Genomic DNA, 22,864 nt, shown 5'->3' on the forward strand with positions numbered 1-22,864 from the left:
CCTCATTGGGACAATTCTGAGTTATGTTCCACAAGGCTTCTTAGAGGGTCCCCAGCTGGGCTGAGCCCCAGTTGACGACAGTAGTAACCCACCCATTAACTCACTTTTTAGTGGTTTTTCCTTTCCTAATTTCACTTCCCCACTCCCTCCTGTGGGCTTTTTGGGATCACTACCTGCACTCAAGCCCTTATCTTAAGGCCTGCTTGGGGTGGGAGGAGGAATGCCAAAATAAGACAGTCTTCATCTGCCTTTGGTGACTAATCTCCATGGAATTTCCCTCAGGTGACGCGTGTGAGGACAAGAGGTGGTCAACATCTAGGCAATCCTTGCTCTGGAGGGGGATTCTGTACCTCTCCTTTGGGAAGGATTTGTCTCCAGCATCACATAAAATGCAAGATAAATTCTATATTTTATAATTTTAAAGATTAAATAGTATTTAAATATGCTAATATTTAACACTATTAAAAAGTATTTAAAATCATTCAAAGGACATGAATAATTAACAGGAAGATAGAAAGCAAAATGTTATTTTTTATAAAGATTTTATTAATTTATTCATGAGAGACACAGAGAGAGAGAGAGGGGCAGAGATCCAGGCAGAGGGAGAAGCAGGCTCCATGCAGAGAACCTGACACGGGACTCGATCCTGGGACTCCAGGATCACACCCTGGGCCAAAGGCAGGCGTCAAACTGCTGGGCCACCCAGGGATCCCCCAAAATGTTATCATTTAACAATGGTCCCTTTTTTTGATCACTAGGTTCTGCAGGGAAAGTTATGAATCCTTGTGTTTATGTACATTTGGATATAACTTGCTCACTTGTTTTAATTAAACACAGTCTTTCCTGTATCCACTCTAACTAGACATATTATTAGCCATTAAGAAAATCTCCTCCTTTTCTGTTTTAATCTTATCAATTAAAGAGGGATATTTTTCTGAAGATTGAATATATGGTACAATACATGCATTTGTACCTCTGGAGATATAAAAAACAAAATAAGTTGTAAGAAAGGAGGTTGGTATTTCTGGACTCTTGCAAGGCCAGTTTAATTTTATTATTGTTTATAGTGTGATGTGGTATTTCATGTGGACTCATCAACAAATTCCAAGAACAAATTGATAAATCCCTAAGTTCTACAGTGGTATCTAGGTGCTTCCAATGGAGGGGTGTCTGTGTAACTGCAAGGTTGATATAGCCTGTCTTCCCAAATGTTGGGTAAGTACAAAAGATATTCATTGTGTTCAAGAAAAACTCAAAGAGTCCACAAAAAGTAGAGTTCTTTGGTTTTTTTGTTTTGTTTTTAGTAGAGTTCTTTGTTAACATACCCATCTGATTCTTTTTAGAACTCCATCAGTGGCGAGAGATATTGATGATAAATCCAATGATGGCCATGAACCCTTTACTGACACCATCAGGGCAGCAGAGAATGCCACTGGTTCCCTCACCATATGAACCTCCAACGGTGGATAGGTATTTCTTTCCCATATACTATTCCGGTCAAAGGAGAAAATGAATGATCATTAACTTTTCAAATGATGGTAACTCCAGTGTTGTTTTCTTGTCTAATGCTATTTCCCTGAACTGTGGTGCACTGATTTGTATCCAGATGCTCTGCTGGCCACACCCTCAACCCACTTCCTGTCCCTTCCCATTTGAGGCTTGCTGGATATAGTCACTCAACACACAGCAAACGAGCACTTACCATGTGACAGGCATCATGTAGGTACAAACATTGATGGAATCTGGGAAGGCTGCCCTAACAAAATACCACAGGCTACATGGTTTAAACAACAGAATTTGATTCCTCATAGTTCTGGAGGCTGAAAAGTCCTAGATCATGGAGTCAGCAGGGTTGATTTGTGGTGAGGTCTTTCTCCTTGGCTGACAGACAGCTGCCTTAATACTGTGCCTTCACCTGGCCTTTTTCTCTGTATATGCACTAATGCTACTTCTTCCTCTAATAAGGACACCAGTCCTATTGGATCAGTGCTCCACTGTTATGGCCACAATTACCCTTAAATCCCCCTTAAAAGGCCCTATCTCCAAATATAATCATGTTGGGAGTTCAGACTTCAACACATGAATTTGGGAGGAACACAACTCATCCATAACAACTGACTGCCCTGAATTTCCCATGATAGAATAATTCTTCCTTTTCAATAAAAGTGACATTATCAATGCTTAGGAGGTACACTCTGGCAGTTTCTTATTTTTCCTTCTTTCAAGTATTTTGACATTCTGAGAAGAAAGTAATATTCATTATTTATTGTTGTGTGTGGAGCGTGAACAATAAATTTGGACTTCTTGGGATCCCTGGGTGGCGCAGCGGTTTGGTGCCTGCCTTTGGCCCAGGGCGCGATCCTGGAGACCCAGGATCGAATCCCACGTCGGGCTCCCGGTGCATGGAGCCTGCTTCTCCCTCTGCCTGTGTCTCTGCCTCTCTCTCTCTCTCTCTCTCTCTCTCTCTCTCTGTGTGTGTGTGTGTGTGACTATCATAAATAAATTAAAAAATTTAAAAAAATAAAAATAAAATAAATTTGGACTTCTTGAGACCACTGAAGTTTGGCAAAATAAATAAACTGTCACCCAGGGAGTCAAACACTGATGTCAGATGGCAAAACGCAAGCCAAAGTATGTCCATTACATGAGAAAAGAGTATTGTGGTCAGAACGGTATGTTGGTCATGGGAAATCAGAGAGCAGTATTGATTTGGATAGATCTTTTTTCTAAACATTCCTAAGACGTTTTTTTTCTTTTGTTTTCTGTTGTGTCGTCAGCTGGGTCAATCCTTCCTTAGTAGATCTTTCTTACCATATTTCTACTTAAACCAATAGAGGCTGCAGTATTTTTGCGCTTCAATCTGGCAATTAAAAAATCTCATTGCCTATGTAATGGGAAATTTGTACTATTTCATTCTCACTTTACCCACTTTCTTTTTTTCCCCTAGAGACTTATTGCCTTCTACCATAGCTCCTACTGACCCAAGACAGTTTTATGCTCCTTCTCAATTTGGACCTTCTGTTCTACCAAATGCAAACATGCCGAACATGCTGTCCAATCGTGTCTACTCAGGTATGAGCAATAGATGGCTCCCATCTGTGGAACCACCGTGAACTGGATGGCTGCTTTAAGCTTGCCGTCGTGCTATCAAATTTACTGCTAAGTTTTGGCAACAGAACTGTGCAGCAGTTATGCCCATAGGTTCTGTACTTGGTATGTAGATTTAAATCATGGTTCCACCACTGTGTGACTGAGCATAAGGTGCTTAACTCCCCCAACCATCAATTTTCTGATGAATAACATGAAAGGTTGCAACATTACTGTCTTATCTTATATGTGAGAAACTAATGAGGTCATGAGGAGATGAGACCAGAGTTAAAGGGACTTGGGGCTGCTTGTCTATGGCATTCCAGGTCTTAGTGGGGGCTTGCCTTTTATTCTGAGTAGGAGGCGAAGCTTTTGAGGAGTTCAAGCAAAGGAGCCACATGGTCTGACTTATATTTTACCAGGATCACCCTGGCTGCTATGTCTGGGACAAACTTGCTAGGATCAAAGTTCTGAGGATAAACTGATGGGAGTTAATGGACTATTAGAATAGCCAAAAGAGGGACGCCTGGGTGGTTGAGCACCTGCCTTTGGCTCAGGGCGTGATCCTGGGGTCCTGGATTGAGTCCCACATCGGGATCCCTGCAGGGAGCCTGCTTCTCCTTCTGCCTATTTCTCTGCCTCACTTTCTGGATCTCTCATGAATAAATAAATAAAATATTTTAAGAAAGAATAGCCAAAAGATTATGATGGGTTAACCCTGGGTGGTGACAGTTCAACAGTAACAAATGGTTGGATTCTGTAATTATTTTGAAAGTGGAAATAACAGGTTTACTGACACAGTAAAAGGAGATAGCAAAAATTTTGCTCTGAACAATAGGAAAGATAGAGTTGCTGTTCACTGTTGAGGAAGAGTGTGAGAAGAACAGGGTTCCTGGGGAGGAGAGATGTCATAGGCACACTTTTGCTCCTATGTTTGAGGTACCTAACAGATAATCAGGAAGTCAGCTAAAGCCCAGAGAGGACTTCTGGAGGCAACCTGGAGATATAGTTTTGGAAATCATCAGCATAGATGACGCTAGATGAGATTGCCCATAGAGCGAGTGTAGGTTAAAAGGATGATCCCTAGGACATATCAACAATATCCAAAAGATCAGAAGGAACAAGCAAGGGAGAAACAGGAGGAGAAACATATGGGTGAGAGAAAACCCAGAAGAGCCTGGTGGCCTTAAAGGCAAGAGAAAAAGTTGTAAAGAGAGCGAGAGAGCAAGAGAGAGAGAGCATCTGTGTCAAGTATGCCGTTCAAAGATCAAATAGATGAAAACTAAGAATATCTGATTAGATTTAGTGAAGTGGAGCTCATTGGTGATCTTGATAAGAGCACTCAGTAAAGTATTATCAGTGAAAACATGACTGGATAGGGGCTCAAGAGAGATTAGGAAGTGAGAATTTCCTCATGATATTGAAAATCAAACTGAGTATCTTATCTCCCCAAAGCTATATTCGTGAGTTTCTGTTCATCCCTCCTCTCCAATTCCAACAACTCTCAATAGATAAGAACAACGTGAGTGAAAAGCTTGCCACAAGAAGAAATATGATTGGTGCCAGGGCCAGTGAAGACACCAGCCTGCCTGGATTTGAGCATGTTGTGTATGGATCCACTTCATTGGGATTGGGTTTACAAGCCAGAGCCAGATATGAAACTAGACACATCCAAGGACCAAAAAGTCTGTCCTAACAGCTGATCTCAGATAAAAGCCCCATCTGGCAGCAAGAACCCAGTAAATCTATAGCCCATGGTAACAGGCAACACATAAATAGAGCAGTGAAATAGTTTCATTGCTGACTCATAGAGCCTGTCTTAGTGATAAAGAAAACCCAGAAGCTGCCAATATTTGGGTATAAGCAAGCAAGTTGACCACCTGTCTCAGGGACATTGATCAGGTCTCCTGCCTCAAAGCTAATGTGGAGGAGGGTAGGCAAGGGTAAAGGAGGGCCTCAGTCCTACAGAAGCTGAGCTACTAAGTAAGTTAGCAAGATAGAAACTAAAACAGAAATCTATTTCAAAAATTGGATGTTAGGTAGAGAGCAGATTATTATAGCTGGAATAGCACTACATTTGATGTCATCTATTTGGGAAAGGGAAGGAAGCCTGGAATAGGTTTGATGATTCCAGACTTCAGAGGGTCCTAAAATCCAGGTAATTAGAACTAATGCGTTCTATATTGGACTTCTCAAGAGAACTTTCTCTGCATCCTTTGGCAATACCTCATGGGTTGAAAGTTTTATGCATACTAGCTCTCTAAAGAAGAGTATTTCTGAAGCCACTGAATTATAAAAATGTAGAACTTTATTTTTTTTAATTTTTAAAAGATTTTATTTATTTATTCATGAGAGACAGAGACAGAGAGAGGCAGAGACATAGGCAGAGGGAGAAGCAGGCTCCCCATGGGGAGCCTGATGCAGGACTCAATTCCAGAATCCCAGGATCAGACCTGAGCCGAAGGCAGATGCTCAGCCACCCAGGCATCCCAAAATATAGAACTTTAGGGTTAGGAGGATTTTAGAGGTCCCCTCATTTAATCTCTGAATTTTACAAATGACAAATAATCTCCTTAAAAAATATATAGTTGATTTATTTCAAGACAGGTTATTAATAGGAGTTAAATGAGCTCTTCTAGCTTAGTACAAAAAGCAGTTCTAGCTCTCATGATGCTGACCCCCTTGTTAGGGAGAACAGATTTTCACATGTAAAACTATCAGTGAACAAAACCACATATAATAAGTAAAATCTGCGTGTCTGTTATGTTTAAGTGTGTTCTATAGATCTGGGCTGGTCTGTGAAGAGGTCCTGCGAATAAATGCATAAATACACTTTTGCAGTAATGTGACAGGGTAATTCTATGTCTATTGACCTAATAATTTTTTTTTACATTGTACTTGTATTTGTCCTTGTTTTCATTTCAGTTTTATAAAAGTTCATTTTCTTGTATTTTTAAAAAGTATTGGTCCACGATGGGTGGAAATTTTAATAGAAAAAAAAAAAGGTCCTTTATCATGGATGGTTTGAAAAGCATCAATATAGACTCTAAGTGCATTAGGAGTACAGAGAAAGAAAAAGTCAATAGAACATAAAATTACCAGGCAAGAAGAGAGCCTTGAAATCTGTGATTCTGTTATTTCAAGACACTTTAGAAGACTGACAGAAAGAATAATTTCTACCCAACTCCACTGAAAGCATTTTGGAAAAAGTATCTTCCTCAGATACACCAAAAAGTCCACATAGAGACCTTTACCCATTGAGTCATTGCATTTATCCAGGGGTTTTGGTGCATAAGAAGCACTTGGTTACTTTTTTTTTTTTAAGGTCAACTAATTTCTCTTATAGCAAAAAAAAAAAAAATTACCCATTTTTACTTCAAAAGCTAGAAAGGAAGACATTCACAGCTCATTTCATCTTTTTCCTTTAGAAGTATGGCAGGAAAATGCCACCAATCATGAGACCCATACTTAGAGAAAAAAAAAATTATCTAATGTTTATTATTCCATCACCAAAGTGACCCTAAGATGCTGAATAACAATTATCTGATACTGTTTCCAACACTGTGCTCTACTGGTGAATTTTTGTAGATGCTGTTTCATTTCATTCTATTTTATTGTAATATTTTAAAATGGACATTGTTAATTTGTTTGTGGGATGAGATGATGGTTTTCTTTTTTAAGGTTGGGGCATTTTACCACCTGAATCCATAAAGGCAATGGCCAGAAGGAATGAAATGATTCAAAGGCAGCATACTGCCAGGTAACATAGCAATAGCAGTGTTGTTTTATTTATTTTCTATTCACTCATTTGTTTATTCCTTTGTTTTAGATAGATAGATAGATGATAAAGATACTTTTTATATATACACTTTTTATATTCACTTGTTCATTTGTTATATCCATTCATTATATTTGCATATTGTATTTGTATATATACATATATACCCTAATTATATGCATATTATATATATTTGATAGGTATCTGGTTACATACAAAAAGTATTTCAGGAATATATACAAATATACAAAGAAATATATACAAACACATTCAGGTTGGTTAAAGATAAAAGCAAAATTAGAAATCACATAGTGAAGCTTGGCCTGTATATCGTAATAGTTTAACAACGTCTCACAATTAAAATGCCTAGTTGTGATGTCTCTGAAATTCATATTGGCATTTCTGTTTTAAATGACTTCAATTCTGGGGACGCCTGGGTGACTCAGTGGTTGAGCATCTGCCTTTGGATCAGGTTGTGATCCCAGGGTCCTGGGATTGAGTCCCACAGCAGACTCCCCGCAGGGAGCCTGCTTCTCCCTCTGCCTATGTCTCTGCCTTCTGTGTGTCTCTTAGGAATAAATAAATAAAATCTTTTTAAAAAAAGACTTCAATTCTGCCCAAATATAGGAGCCAAGTTAGCCAACTCCACTTCAGACTCTGCAAGCAGAGCCCAGACAACCTCATGTCAGTGGCCCCGACAGTGGCCTTTAGCTGTAGCAGCTAGAAAGAAAAGACAGCAATCATGATAGGACATGACCCTGTCCTCAGTTTTCTCATCACTGAAAGGTATTATCAAGAAGACATTATCCTCAGTTTTCTCATCACTGAACCCTAATGGGTCCAGGTGATAACTAATAAGCAAAGTAAAGTAAGTAAACCCCCCAAAAAGTCCTCCCGCACAACCCCTGCCAGTTGCATTGATGTGTAACAGTTGAGACTTGCATTGGCTTACTGCCTTTTTTTTGAGACCCACTAAGATTATACCACAGGGTTTAAAAATCTCTTCCCAGAACTTTAGTTTGAGGATTAATCTCTGGCAAGAAGCTCCCCTATGCCATGTTATCTCCATTCCTGCTAAATTTGCCAGGCCCGTTAGAGGCAATGTTTTAAAAACTGGCCTTGCACTTCCATTGAGAGATTCAGCAAAACCTTTCACCCTCAGATCTTTATTCCAAACTCTCCTTCCCAGTGAATTTTGGGGAGAATTCATGTTTTCACTGAACAAACTTCAGATAAGTGGTGGGAAGACTCGGGAAATGCAAAGATTCCATCTCAGGGAAGGTAGAGGACCATTAAGATTATATTTCTAATGGTTTTCTTGGGGTGTATAAAATATATTGTTCTGTTGTTAGGATGGAAATGGAAATGCATGCCATTTACCAACAAAGGAGAATAGAAAAAGTGAATCCCAAGGGACTAGCAGGCCTAGGGATACCATTCCTCTATGGCTCCAGTATCCCACCTGGCCCAGCTACCTACCATGGTAGGAGCATGCTCCCTGCTGGTGACCTGCATTTCCACAGAAGCACCCTGAGAAATCTTCAGGGAAACCCCACTTTAGTGGCGACTGGTCCACATTTTCTCGAGAGCTGGGGTCAGAAATGTCGTCGTCTTAGGAGAAGTACAGGGAATCAGAAAGTTCTAGACAATGATATTGAGAGCTCCAAAAGTCAAGGAGAAGAAAAACTCTTAGCTCAGACTCATGTGATGCCCTATGAAGAGGATGAATATGCAAAGGAACCAGAGACCGAAGCTCTCAACAACCAGAAGTCAAGTGAAACCAATGAAAAGCCAACTACAGCTCTGGCCAATCCCTGTGGGGAGCTTGAGCCCACCCACAGAAAGCCTTGGGGAGCTCATGGTGCTCCTCTAGAAGCAAAGGCCTCCTGGGATGGTGTGAGAGAGAAGCCTTCAGAGCAGGGCTTTGCAGCCTGTGGGGAAAAGAATGATGTTTGCCCTCCAGTTCCTCGACCAGCTCTGCCAGGTGGGTGTCAGGGGCCAGTGGCAGATCCTAATGAGCCACTGGTCACCAAGTCCTTAAGTAATTCCATAATGCACTATATCCATCATGTTTCCTTTCATTCTTTTTCTTAATCCTATTTAGAACTATGTCCTTTTGAAGTCACTTTATGATATTAGTTCCAATAAAGCCATATTAGTGACACTCGTCTCCCTTCATATGTTGCTATATAGAGAATTTTCAGCCAAAGCTAGGAAGGCAAGAATGAGGAAAGATGGCAAAACCTATCAGAATTTTGGACCAAAATTTTAATTTAATTAGCTGTTAATTTCTTCAACACAAAATAGAGGGGCTTCTTGCTTTAAAGTATCAATTCTAATCTCCCCTATATTTAAGTGTAGAAAACTGTAGACAAGTAAACAGAAACATTAACTTTCAATGCCCATTAGTGTTGCAATACCTTCTTACCTTAAAGCATTAGCACACTACTCCCCCCCCCCCCCCACCAAACACACTGAATATTTTTCTAGAACTTTTTTAGATAAAAATATTTTAAAACACAGGGATTTGAGGGGAGGGGGTTCTAGTCATCAAATCAACTGCTTCCCTTGCCATTTTTAATGAATAGGTAGCTAAATTCTTGCATCACCTAGACAGCGCAATGAATCACATAACACCCTAGAACACAATAGTGTTCATCTGGAGAAGAAATCCACAGGCTGTGTCTCTTGGAATCAGAGAGAAGCAGAGCAGTTGGGAACTTCGTTTATTTATGAGAATGCTGTCAAAGATTCTTTAGAGGAACAAAAGAAAAGAGATTGCTAAACTTTTAAGAAAATATCTTTCAGTACCTTTTAAGGAGTTTACACGTAGATCTAAAGGGATCTAAAAGGACCCTCTGTGGTCATAGAATATGAGGAAATTAATGTAACTATACATAAAACTGTGTATAGTTACATTAATAAAATTAATAAAAATTAATGTAACTACATAAAACTGTATGTATAGTTACATACATATATGTAACTATACATAAAACTATATATAACCTTCTGTTTCCCTGGAAATTTTATACCACCAAATAACTTCCTTTCCATTTTTAAAGGAGCACACCCACTGGTTACAATTGGGGAAAATCTGTCTTTGGATGAAGATATTCAGAAATGGACTGTGAATGACGTGCACAACTTCATCAGTGGCCTTCCAGGTTGTTCAGACTATGCTCAGGTGACATAACATTTAAGTATCTTCATGAAAGTAATACACTTTGAAATATATTTCCTTCCTGATGACTTCTGTCAAATTTGCATTTTTCTCTCAGATAGTATTCCTAATAACCTACCCCTTTGTATGTCATCAGCTGAGTAGGGACAGGAGCCTGTGATTGGTTGTCATGTCCCCATACCCTATCTGCAGGGTAGGCTAGGGAAGCCATGTCTGCTTTAGTTTCTGTTCCATCAAGACTCCTAGAATTTACCTCAAATTAGGAAATTCCATGGCCAAACCTCCAAAAACAGCAAGAAATGTTTACTACATTCCCTAGTCTTCCATATAACAAACATTTTGGGGATACCATACTTCTGTACCAGAAGTTTTAGGCTACTTCTAACAGGTAATAGAAATATGTTCTTCATTCTAAAAAGGATAACAAGACAATAGATCTGAAAAATAAGAAGTTATTTTAAAATTCTATATGCTGGGGTAACATACAAAAGTGCATACATACATATAATTCAATCTGGTAGATAAAATACTATTTTTTGAGTTATAATGAACTATCAGGACAGTTGGAAAGAACACTAGTTTCACTCAGATGGGAAAATGGGTTGGCCAGTTCTTAAAGTTTATGTCAGTGCTATATTTTCATATATAAAGTTTATTTTTTCAAGTGATTTTTAAAAAGATTTTATTTATTTATGAGAGACCCAGAGAGAAAGAGAGGGAGAGACACAGGCAGAGGGAGAAGCAGGCTCCATGCAGGGAGCCTGACATGGGACTCGACCCCGGGTCTCCAGGATAATGCCCCGGGCTGAAGGCGGTGCTAAACCGCTGGGTCACCAGGGCTGCCCTCAAGTGATTTTTTTAAAGATTTTATTTATTTATTTGAAATAGGGGGCTGGAGAGCAAACAGGAGCCAGGGGGAACAGCAGAAGGAGGGGGAGAAGCAGACTCCCCACTGAGCAGGGAGCTCCACAAGGGGCTCCATCCCAGGACCCTGGGATCATGACCTGAGCCAAAGGCAGCCGCTTAACTGACTGAGCCACCCAGGTGTCCCAGAAGTGATTAAATAACACAATTTTAAATAACAATTTGCCTAGTAAATCTGGTATCATTTTCCTTGGCTTATATATTAAAAAAAGCAAGGAAAGGACATTATCATTTAACAGAATTAACTGATGTTAGAAATAACTTTTTTCAGATCTTAATTTTGTGATCATTTTTTATTTCAGTCTTATGCTGTTAATTCTTGTAGATTTTCTTTCTTTCTTTCTTTCTTTCTTTCTTTCTTTCTTTCTTTCTTTCTTTCTTTCTTTCTCTTCTGTTTATGGGACTTATGGAAGAGTTGAATAGAATAGTCATTAAAGTATGGCTTATGAAACCAGAAAGTACAAGTTCAAATCCTGGCTTTTCTGTTTTCTGGACATGTGATCTAGGACAAGTTGCCTGTCTTCTTGGTACATAGCTTTTCATCTGTAAAATGGGGATAATTCTATAATATATTCTCAAAGGATTATTGTAAGCCATAAAGAGGGCCTGGCATCTCATAAGTACCTGATAAACATTAATTTCATCATTCAATTAGAGGCTCCTCAAGAGAACAGAACCTTGGGTTACTTATGAGGCATGTTGTATTCTTCAAGTCACCCACATTGTCGTGATAAAAATTTTTGTCCTGTTCTCTCTTGGTCAACAAGTATAACATTATTGTTTCATTATTAGTCATTAACCATGGGGCAATCACTTTTTAAATTTATCTATTCCACTTATCAAGTGCTACATCAACCATTGGTACAGTGAAGTTACAAAATTTTGATAACAGCCAGAAATAAGCAACCCTGTGTGTAATGGGCATGTGATAGCTGGCTTCTGGTGAACTGAATCTATTTGAACTCTCATCATTCTTGATCAGCCAGTGATCCACAGGCATTGAAGTGCTGTTTATAATAACTACTCTTGTAACAAATGATGCCACATGCATTTCATACTTTATCATCCCAAACATTGTCTTGTGGGTACATAGAAGTCACATAAAAAGGAATACCCCAAACTTTGCTGACTCATTATCTCTCAACAACAGGATGTCAGTGCTCCTTTCCCCACCCCAAGAAGCGGTACAATTATTTCTAGGTGTTTCTCAAATGTGGTTAGGATCAGGTTCTGCTCTTGCTTCCTCATTAGTCTATTCCTTCCCTGGGACTGCTGGTGAAATCAACTGCAAGGAGGCCACTGCCCTGCTGGGCACGACCCTGCCGAGCTCAGTGACTGTACTGCGTGCAGAAAAGGAGAGAATCTCCCTGGACGTGACAAAGGGCAACCAGCTTTGAAGCAGCACAGCTCAGGCACAGTTGTCATTACAACCCTTGTCTAATGTCACAGCCTGGGACTAGCCCGGGTTACACCCACTGTCCTCCCCCGACCCCCACTCTGTCCTCTTCTTTCCCATTTCTGCCTTAGTTGGCTACTCACAACCTCCCACCACCTGCCTCCTATAGGTATAAAAATAAATCTAGAAAAAAAGAACCACAACTAAAACTCGAAGCTCCTATGCAAATGAATTCTTTTAAATAGATGTAAAGAGAGGGTTGGTAGCTCGGTTGTTCAGGAACATCCAGGAGACCCTGCAACACATCTTGCTTGTTCTAAGTAACTCAACAGATAAAATATTCTCTCTCTAAAAATAACTGAAATTACTAAAATTATGTGTACGTTTATATGGTGCTCTTGGCCTAAACTGCTATCCTGAGAATGAGGTAGGAGAGACATCTGAGCGACTCTGGAATGTTCTGCAACTTTGCCTTGGGGCCAGGTTCACTGACTACAGCTGCCAACCTGTCTTTGTTCGAAAATTTATCCCTTCCCTGCTCACTGGAATCCCTACAAAGGAAAGAGAAATGGGTCAAAATCTCCTACTGTTAATATATTTAACTATTTTTGCCAGCATTCCTTGTTCTGAATAGCAGCGGAATGAATTAAGCAGGAAAATCCTGGATGGAAAGATAAGCCACATGTTACCTCACAAGTTCTCTAACTGGGAAGTTCTGGTTCTTGGCAACTCACTTAACCTTCTGTACATTGGCTGTCTCACTATTCTAATAATGCCTACTCTTTGCTGAGCATGGACTCTGTGCCAGGCACTGTACCAGGCACATCACTTAGATTATCTTTGCAAATTTAGTCTATACCCTAATTCCACCAAGAAGATATTAACCCTATTTCACAGCTGAATAAAACTGAGCACCACAGTGGCTAAAAGAGTGAATGCTTGAAAAATGTGTACGTGACTACACATCGAGCTCTTAACACCATAATTACTCTACGGTGAAGATATTGGGCCATATGGTTTACAGTCAAAGCTACGTGGGCCCCTAGGATTGTCAAAGGTGGTAAAAGGGATCCTTAAGTTATTCTCAATGCTTCAAAAAACTTAAGAGAAATCACACATTTCCCCAAGATGATGCTATAAGACTAAACCAAGCTATCAACTTTTTTTGCTTCAGCCTAAGAGAAGTTCATTCATATTAGCCATCCTATGGTTTCTTAATTAAAGTGGAAAGAGAAATAACTACTTAGTAAGCTTAGTTTGTAAATAAGCACAATCTAGTAGAACACACATTTCCTACTACAGAAGCTACCCAAAAGTTTTTTTTTTTTTTTCAGCCAATCCTGAGGCATGCCTTCCGAGGCATGGAAAGCATAGTGGAAATAAGGCAGGTGTGGTTCCCCTTCTCACTGAGCTGCTCGTGCAGAAGAAGGACACTAGTAAGGAGGTCCACATCAGTGTGAAGGTGCTATGAGACGACGGGTATGGAGCATGGTGGGAACAGACAACTTCCTGAAGGGAGAGGCATCTGATAGTGAGTTTACCAGTTGAGGTGGGCAGTGAGGTGGAAGAAAGGCAAAGGAGGATTTTCCAGGTAAAGACCAGGAACCAGAAAGAATTTAGCAGAGCTGGGATTTCTGGAGTAGTTCCTGGTGGCACAGAGAGGGCCAGAACCAAGGTGGGACAGGTGAGGATGGCAAGACAGGAGGCTGGACTTGGGAAAGGGGCCAAGTCACAAAGAGCCATGGAGACCCAGTGAGGGACTGTGACTTTATCCTGGGGGCAGTTGAGGTTTTTGGCACAGGTGGCATGCTTAGCTTTATATTTCAGAAAAGTCATGTAGGTTGCTTTTATGAAAATAGATTGATGGTGGCAAGACTAGTGGGGAAGCACTAGATCCAGGGTATCACCAGTGGGGCGGGTAGATAAAAACACTATCTAGGGGGCCTGGGTGGCTCAGTCTGGCTTTGGCCCAGGTCATGATCTCAGGGTCCTGGGATTGGATAAGGCCCCAGGGAGTCTATTTGTCTCTCTCCTCTGCTCCTCCCACCACTGTTGCCCCCCTACCCCCACCGCTCATGTGCTCTTACAGTCTCTCTCTCAAATAAATAAAATCTTTAAAAAAAAAGAGAAAAAAGACTATCTAAAAAAAAAACAGAATTAGCATGGTTCAGCTTCTACATTTAAGATATACACTGGGGAGCCTTGCTCAGAGAGAGACATTCATGGAAGCCAAAAGATTGAGATGAATTAGGAAAACGAAAGAGGACCTGAGACAGAAGCCTCAGGAATCCTAACACGTGAGGACGGATAAAGAAACCACAGAAGTGACTGGAAGGAAAGGCAAGGAGTACCCCGGAGGGAGATGCCTCACAAAGGCAAGGGAAGAGTATTTGTCATGAAAACTTAGTCAACAATGTCAAATGCAGCCAGAAGCACAAGGAATATCCATGCATTTGGTAACAGCAGAGTCACCAGGGACCCAGAGTTGGGGCAGGTTTAAGGGACTAGTGAGGGTGGAAGTCAGACTCCTTGAGACTAAAGAATGCCTGGGAAGTAAGACCATTGAGGCAGGGAGGATCAAAACTCTTGAGAAATTGGGCTGGGAAGGAGATGAGAGATATGGAGCAGCATCTAGAGTCGGAGCGAGGTTTGTGTAGGTGCTTTACTGTTGTTTGCTCGGTGATGGAGACTTGTGTAAATGCCGATGGGAAGGAGCCAGCCGAAGAGGGGAGACTGACTCTGAGACGGGGAGGTATCCGCTGAGGTGGGAGGGTGAGGACCCACAGTATACCCGAGGAGACTGTCTTCACACATGGAAAGACTCTCTTCCACTCCATCAGCCCAGAGGAGAATATGACTGTCGTTAGGCTGCTGGGCAGAATTAAAAGAAGTCCTTTCCTTTTTGTTTCTTTCTTTCTATTTTTTTTTTTTTTTTTCAGTTAAGAAGTTATATGATCTGCTGAAAATGAGGGAGGATGCTGTAAGGTCTTAAGTTTGAAGAGTGTAAAGAAAGCTTGAAAATGGAAAAAAAGAGAGCGCTCATCAGTAAATAAAGGACTGCCAGGCAGGTTGAAGGTGGAGATCATGAAATTACAGTACTACCAATCTGCCCAGATTTTTTATTCATCTCTTTATCTGCCATCTTTGTCTACCAGCAGCCTTCCTAGTTTCTGGAAGAAAGGAAGGCATGGTGGCAGCCACTACACCGTCAGAACAGACAGGGTTCCTGGAAAGGCCCAGCATGACAGCTCTCACCTGCATTACCTCTCCCCCCACCTTGCCATTCATCCAAGGCAGTGGACAGAGGCTGTACCTGTCAATGTGAGAGGTGCAATTTGTCCGCCATGGTTTTTACCTACAACCCTTTACTCTATTTGTCCATTCTTTGATTGGTCCAGCAACATTTATTACACATCTACTAAGTGCCAGCCACAGCATTACAGGACCACTGGGAAGTAAGACATGACCCCACCCCCAAATAATACCTACTCCAGGTTGGAATTGAGTTCCATAAACATAATTACAAGGTACTCTAAGAGTAATTAAACAACACAGGCAACTTGCTACTGGAGCACAGAAGAGAAAATAACTGCAAATGAGAAATTTTATAACATTTTGTGTCATCCTCAAGCAATCTTCATGTTGCCTCCAAAACTAAAACGCCTATATATAACACAAGAATTTTCTTTAAAGATGTACTGAGGGATCCCTGGGTGGCGCAGCGGTTTGGCGCCTGCCTTTGGCCCAGGGCGCGATCCTGGAGACCCAGGATCGAATCCCACGTCGGGCTCCCGGTGCGTGGAGCCTGCTTCTCCCTCTGCCTGTGTCTCTGCCTCTCTCTCTCTCTGTGACTATCATAAATAAATAAAAGTTAAAAAAATAAAAAATAAAAATAAATAAAAAATAAAGATGTACTGAAAAAGTTAACACCTTTTGTGTTTCATAAGGTATTTAAAGATCATGCAATTGATGGAGAAACCTTGCCATTACTCACAGAGGAGCATCTTCGAAGCACTCTGGGATTAAAGCTAGGGCCAGCACTAAAGATCCAATCGCAGGTATGGTGGGTTCTCGTAACTAAATATGCAGTAATAGTATGAGGCTTAAGAGAAATATGTTATCTTTCTCCTGGTGTAATACGCACGATACCTATTTAACCTCTTTAGGAAGCGTTGCCTCTCTGTGGGTGGGGACATGATAGAAATGAGGGAACCTGAAAGTTTTGGATGGGGTGGGTGGTGGTACACATTCCTAGTGATAATTGGGAAGGCACAAAGCAGTGGTGTGCTGGTAAATGCTTAACAACTAGTTCTCTTTAAAATGAACTCTGATTTGTGGCATTTAGTTTCTGTGGCATTAATTTGTGGCATTTAATTTCTGAGAATATAGATACGCCCAGTATGACTGACAAACTCCTAATGTAATGTCACTGAATACAGAATTGGGACGAGATGCACAGCAGTACCCCATCTGAGAGTATTTTCACTATTTGGATAGACATAAATGATCTCAGGAGCAAAGATAATGATAAATAACAGTATGGGGCACCCGGGGCGGCTCAGTCGGTTAAGTGTCTGACTCTTGTCAGGTCATGATCCCAGGGGTCATGAGATCGAACCCCACCTTGGGCTCTACATGTTGGAGCTTGCTTAAGATCCTCTCTCTCCCTTTCTCCCTCTACCCTTCCCCCTGCTTGTGTGTGTGTGCATTCTCCCTCTGTCTCTAAAAGTAATAATAATAATAAATAATAGTAAAATAATTCAGTAAAAACAATTAAGAAGTGATGAGTTTTTGAGTATTTATTACTCGAGTTTTCAATAGAATGCATATAATTAAAAGTTTATATAATTTAATTTTTAAAGATGCACGTTTAACAACTGGCTTGCAAACTTCCAAAAAGTTTCTCAACTGGCTCTTGAGACCGGACCAAGCCAGCGTTAGTTCGCCACTTCTTGCCATCTCCACGGCTTCATCTGGGACTAACGCACCCTTATCTCTCATGGGATTACTGCTTTAGCCTTCTAACTGGTCTCTGTGCCCTGCTGTTGCCCTCCCAGCACCTATTCACAAAACAGTTAAGGCTGGTCCTTCTAATACATAAGACAGATCATGTCACCTTCTCCTCAAATCTGCAATAGCTTCCTGCTTCCTTCAGAGTAAGAGCCAAAGGTCTATATTATTTTTGCTTCTCTCTACCTACCACTATCTTTAACTTCCTGACCTCATCTTGTCCTTGTCTACCCTCCTGCTCCTCATCCCCACCCCATCCCCCCAGTCGCTGTTTTTGACACTTGCCTCTAGATGCCTCTTAAAAATGTTGGCATGCTCTACCTTAGGCCGTTCCCTCTGCCTGGGATGCTCTTCCCCTGACATCTTCATGCTTTGCTCCTTCATCTCCTTCACTTTCCTCCACGATACCTGCTTAATAAAGCTTGCTATGATCACCCCATCTAAAATTGTGCCCAGCCCAGCCCCCCTGCATACTACTGCTATCTCTTTGCTGCTCTTCTTTTATTCCCCACAGCACCTATCAATCATACAATAGAACTCAGTCATTATAGTCACATTTATTGTTGATTCTCCCTACCCCACTGGAATGTAAGCTCCACAAGAGCATGGATCTTTATCTGTTTTGTTGACTGATGTATCCTTAGAATATGCAAGACCTGTAATAGGTCAAAATTATTTACTGAAAGAGTGAGTTTCCTAAAAGTGAAACCAAGAAGCATCAACTGGTGCTTCCCAGAATTTACACGGGACTGCACCATTCTACAATGCATGTTTACGCAAAGAACAACGAGGTTTCAAAATAGCCTTCCAAAACCATTTTTATCTGCCTAAAAAATTAGAGTAAGGAAGTTCTTTATTTCCAATGTAAATACTTTTGTGCTTCCATTGGTATGCCGTTTAGGACTTCTTATTTTGGAATAATTTTAGATACAGAAAAGTTGCAAAGATGGTACAGAGAGTTCACCTAGCTCTTCTTAATGTTAACTTCTTACATAATGTGGCACATTTGTCAAAAGCAAGAAATTAACATTGGTACAATATGGTATTCACTTTTTTAAAAAGATTTTATTTATTTGAGAAGGAGCCAGTAAGAGAACAAGCAGGGATGGGGGCAGAAGCAGAGGGACAAGACTCCCCACTAAGTGGAAGCCCGAAGGGGGGCTCGATCCCAGGACTCTGAGATCATGACCTGAGCCAAATTCAGGTGCTAATGGACTGAGGCACCCCGGTATTTATTTTTAAATAATTTTTCTTTAATGAGTATACTGTATCTCTTGGCATACTTTATAGTGACACTGCATGGTTTTTTTCTCCAATCTGATTTTCTTTGGCTTTAATTTATCACTTTGACTTTCTTTCTTTTCTTTCTTTCTTTCTTTCTTTCTTTCTTTCTTTCTTTCTTTCTTTCTTTCTTTCTTTCTTTCTTTCTTTCGTCCTTGCAATGAGGTCTTAATCTTCTCCTCACTTGCTACTAGCATTAACCCCCAAATCATTTTCACAAGGCTGTAGTCATTTCTCATGCTCCTGCTTGACATGTATAAGTGCTTCCAGGGAGCCCAGCAGAGCTCTTATGTCCAGGCTCCATCTGCGTGCACAATAGGACAGGGCTCCCACAGCTTCTGTTGGAGAAGTTCTGGCCAATGCCAGACATTGCACCAAACAGATAGTTGTAGAGTCCTTGGGATTGAGAATTTCCAGGGGTCCAATTAAAGCAGCAGAATTGGAAGGTTCCAGGTAACATCTGGAAGACCCACGAGGTGAGTGGGCACGAGTTCATCAGCGGATATGATTACAAGGTTCAATCTCCAAAATGGGAAGCAAGGGCAAAATCTCGTTACAGTGAGCCTACTATGAAGAAGGAAACCCACCCAGAAGACCAAAAAACTTAGAAGGTGGACCTGAGCAGGGCATATAAGGAAAGGGATAGGAGAGGGAAAAAGTTACTGGAATTTGAGAGCCCAGATACTATTAAGATTGGAGGAAGCTGGGTTTGAGCTATGACAATGTGAACAACATAGAAATCTCCTGGGTCCCTTGAGGGTCAGGTTTCTGTAGGAGCCCAATGGCTAAGACTGGGGCCCGAGATCCACACAGCCATCTATGTCTCCACACTAAGCCAACTTAAAGCCAGCTGCATGCTGAAGTTGCCTAAAGAATTGCAGCCTGGGCTCAGAGAAGTTACTGGTTGGGCATTGGTAAAGGTGGAGTGGTATACCTGTGGGATCTCTTGTAGGACCATCAGAAAAGGGTGAGGTAGACTGAACCCAGAGTGAAATAATGCTGTGTGCAGATGAACCACAGCAGACCAAGGAATGGGAATTTGAAAGTTACTACTACCTCGATATCCAGTTTTACAGTACTAAACACTGTATGCTTCTGAGAGAAAGAAAAAGCCCCCCATGTCCTAGAACTGTGTCCCTCACAACCATATAGATGGCCCACACCTGAAATTACCTCAACTTCTCTGCCCTCTGTGGCTATGCAGAGTATGCTGGGTTATTGAAAGAATCTCTCTAGACTTAACTACTATCACCGTTTTGTCTTCAAGGTATCCCAGCACGTGGAGAGTATGTTGTACAAGAAAAGTCTTTCACTCCCTACCCATACAAAACAAGCATTTGATCAACCGGCAGATACATCCCCTCTTTTGGATTTTAATTCCTGGGGAGATAATACATTGGACATTCCTTGTTCCCATGATACAACAATTCCTAAAGGAATCGAACGAGATAGCGTGAGAAATTAAAACCCTCAAGGAGCAAGAACGGTGTAATCAGTTAAGTTCAGGACATTCTGAAGGGAGCGTGAGGGTTTCCCAGGACTTGAAATGGAGGCTGGGAGGGAGAGAAACCAGCCCTTCTGGAGCTCTTAGAGGCCTTGCCTGAGAGGCTCTCTCAAGTAACCTCAGCGCCAAGTGCCTGAAGGTGTATCCTTGGAAGCAAATGCTAAATGAGGGACAGAATTTACAAACATCAAAAAAGCAAAAAGTTGGATGTTTCCACGTGGAAATCTTGGAAGAAACCAAAAGGACCCAACTGAAAAAAAGAGCTCCTTCTCTCTCCTCACTCATTTCCCATCCCCCGACCCAGACAGAGACAAAGGCAGCCCTGTGGAGTTGAAAGGAGGTAGAAGAAAAAGTGATGCACGCTGACTGCAAGGCCTCCCCATTTTCTTATTTCAGGCTTCCAGGCTGAAGAAGGACCAAGCTAAAGGAGAGCAGAAGCTTGAACCAAGTTCACAGTGACTGTTACTCAGCTTTTTCTTTTGGACACGGCACCATGTTGTGACTCAACATAACTCCCGATTAGCTGAGGGGGAGATGGCAAGTCATAGTGCCCACCTCAGATTTTGCCAGAAGGGTGGGGTAGCATTATCTCTGCAAGGCAGGTTGGAGTGGGCAGGAGGGAGGGGAGAGGATGGAAGTGGCTTTCTGCTTGTCCCTGCCAAGTCGCTTTCAACTTCACATCTAACAGAAAGCCTCTGGAAAGACACACAAAAAACTGCTAGCATTTTGCTCAGGGAGGGGGCCGGCAACAGGGACACCAGGGAAACTGACCGCATATCCTCTCGTACATCTTCCATGTCTAGTGAGGAGACTTGTGAAACATTTAAAATTCACATTCAAAATAAAGAAACTGTAGCAGGCAGCCTCTAAGGCAGCCCCCAGTGCCCCCTGCTGCGTGTACTGTGCCCTGTGGAATGCCCTCCCCTTTGACATGGGCGGCACTTACCGACTCTTCTCATGAGCACGGTATGAAAAACACCATGGATGTCACGTCTGTGGTTCTGTCTGGGGTTGCTCTTTCTCTCTCATTGGAATCCCCGCTCTTCAAGAAGCCGGCTTCTGTGTCTCCAGGCAGCCCTGAGGAGAGGCCTGAGTGACTCAACGTGGAAATGAATCTTCTGAGGCCTGTCAACAGCCACATGAGGGAACTTGAAGGTGGCTCCTCTCCAGTCAAGCCTGGAAATGGCTGTACGCACAGCTTGGTGGAGGCCCTGAACTGGAGGCCCCCGCTCAGCTGCTCCTGGATTCCTGACCCACAGAAACTGCAAAATAATAAGTGGGTTGTTTTCAGCCACTACGTTTTGGAGTAATTTATTTCACAGCAAATAGATAACTAAAACAAACAAACAAATCATGTTGATGAACATGCATAGCTTGGTATCCACATTCACTTTTTGATTTGGAAGGTGGGCTTTTGAAGTTATTCCCCTACAAGCCATGCTAACATAACTCAGCTTTGCTTTCCTTCACTTTTAATCCAAAAACAACAGTGTTTTTTGCCAACATAAAATTATATTATACTCTCGAATATGCTTGTGATTTGCTTGTTTACCCTCTATGGAGGGGGGGGGGGGGAGAGAGAGAGAGACTGAGGAGAGGGAGAAAGAGAGAAATAATCCCTCCAAATCTCAAAGTTTTAAGAAGTTTTGTCACATGACTTTTCACCTGTTATGATTCTCCATGCACAAGAAGTTTCACAAGATGCCAAAAGTGAGTTAACAGATGTTATGGTGAAGGATAAAAAGAAAAGCTTAATTAATATTTTTAGTGGCAAGGGGATCATGCGGTTCAATCCATATGATGGTTTTGAATTTCTTATCCCTGCTACATGAGTCAGTAACTGATTCACTTGAACAGATGTGTCTCAATGTAGCTCTAAGGAAACTGTTCCGATATGCCTTCCTGGCATGTACTATCACCAGAAAAAGCACTGTGCTTAGTCTTAGATCCGTGCATAAAAAAAGCAGCAGAGGATGGAGGTGAAGGAGGTGGGCCCCAGCTCCCCACACAGTTCTGTGGAAGAAAAGAAGGCTGGGGTTACTTTTCTGCACTCAGGTTACTTTCTCTTTCTATCCAGATGAATGACTCCAGGGTACTTTTTAAAAACAGACCCTCTTTTTCTTTTTTTTTTTAATTTTATTTATTTATTCATAGAGACAGAGACAGAGACACAGGCAGAAGGAGAAGGTTCCACGCAGGGAGCCTGACGTGGGACTAGATCCCAGGTCTCCAGGATCATGCCCTGGACTGAAGGCGGCGCTAAACCGCTGAGCCACCCAGGCTGTCCCAGACCCTCTTTCGAGACAGAAACGATACTGGGGGATGAAATTTTCACTCATGTTATTGTATAGAAATAGTGTTTATTTAACTTTTCTACAAATACTACTTTTGTCTGGAGCATACTCTGTACCCTTTGTGGGAATATAACAAAGGACAGCAACCAAAAGAAGTCTCCTATGTTTGAAAACCAATCACAAAGAAACTGTGTGTGTTTGCTGCAGTTTTTGCTAAATAAGATCTTTTTACTTATGAAATATTCTGTTTAGACAGATTGAATAAACATCCAATACAACTATGCAACCGTTTCCCCTGTGGAAGTATTATAGCTATTAAAAAGCAAAAGAAGAATTTGAATATCACTGTCTTACACCCCTGAAAGAGAATCTAGATGATGATCATGAATGGCTGCTAACATCACAA

General features: G+C 41.4%; 1 protein-coding gene and 1 non-coding gene across 2 annotated transcripts in view; one reads left to right on the forward strand and one right to left on the reverse strand.

Annotated features, from left to right (window-relative positions):
• The window catches only part of LRRC31, a 54,543-nt gene extending 32,343 nt beyond the window's left edge, over window positions 1-22,200 (reverse strand). Inside the window, exons 1-2 of the transcript XR_005383992.1 lie at window positions 21,830-22,200; window positions 21,111-21,426 (exon numbers count right to left, since the gene is read on the reverse strand). This is a non-coding gene — a transcript (leucine rich repeat containing 31). The remainder of the gene's footprint in view (window positions 1-21,110; window positions 21,427-21,829) is intronic.
• Window positions 1,385-20,260, forward strand: SAMD7 (sterile alpha motif domain containing 7). The gene is made up of 7 exons (XM_038583855.1): window positions 1,385-1,470; window positions 2,948-3,072; window positions 6,769-6,847; window positions 8,218-8,849; window positions 9,931-10,052; window positions 16,317-16,427; window positions 19,928-20,260. The coding sequence occupies exons 1-7, from the start codon at window positions 1,385-1,387 to the stop codon at window positions 20,123-20,125; spliced, it is 1,353 nt and encodes a 450-aa protein (XP_038439783.1). The 3' UTR covers window positions 20,126-20,260.
• Window positions 22,201-22,864: the final 664 nt, after the last annotated feature.

Source organism: Canis lupus, chromosome 34, assembly GCF_011100685.1.
Source record: "Canis lupus familiaris isolate Mischka breed German Shepherd chromosome 34, alternate assembly UU_Cfam_GSD_1.0, whole genome shotgun sequence".
Lineage (NCBI taxonomy): Eukaryota > Metazoa > Chordata > Mammalia > Carnivora > Canidae > Canis > Canis lupus.

Coding starts and splice junctions, on each gene's coding strand:
- SAMD7 (XM_038583855.1), top strand. CDS start 1,385: ATGGCCATGAACCCTTTACTGACACCATCAGGGCAGCAGAGAATGCCA. Junction 3,073..6,768: donor GTCCAATCGTGTCTACTCAG/GTATGAGCAATA, acceptor TTCTTTTTTAAG/GTTGGGGCATTTTACCACCT. Junction 6,848..8,217: donor CAAAGGCAGCATACTGCCAG/GTAACATAGCAA, acceptor TTCTGTTGTTAG/GATGGAAATGGAAATGCATG.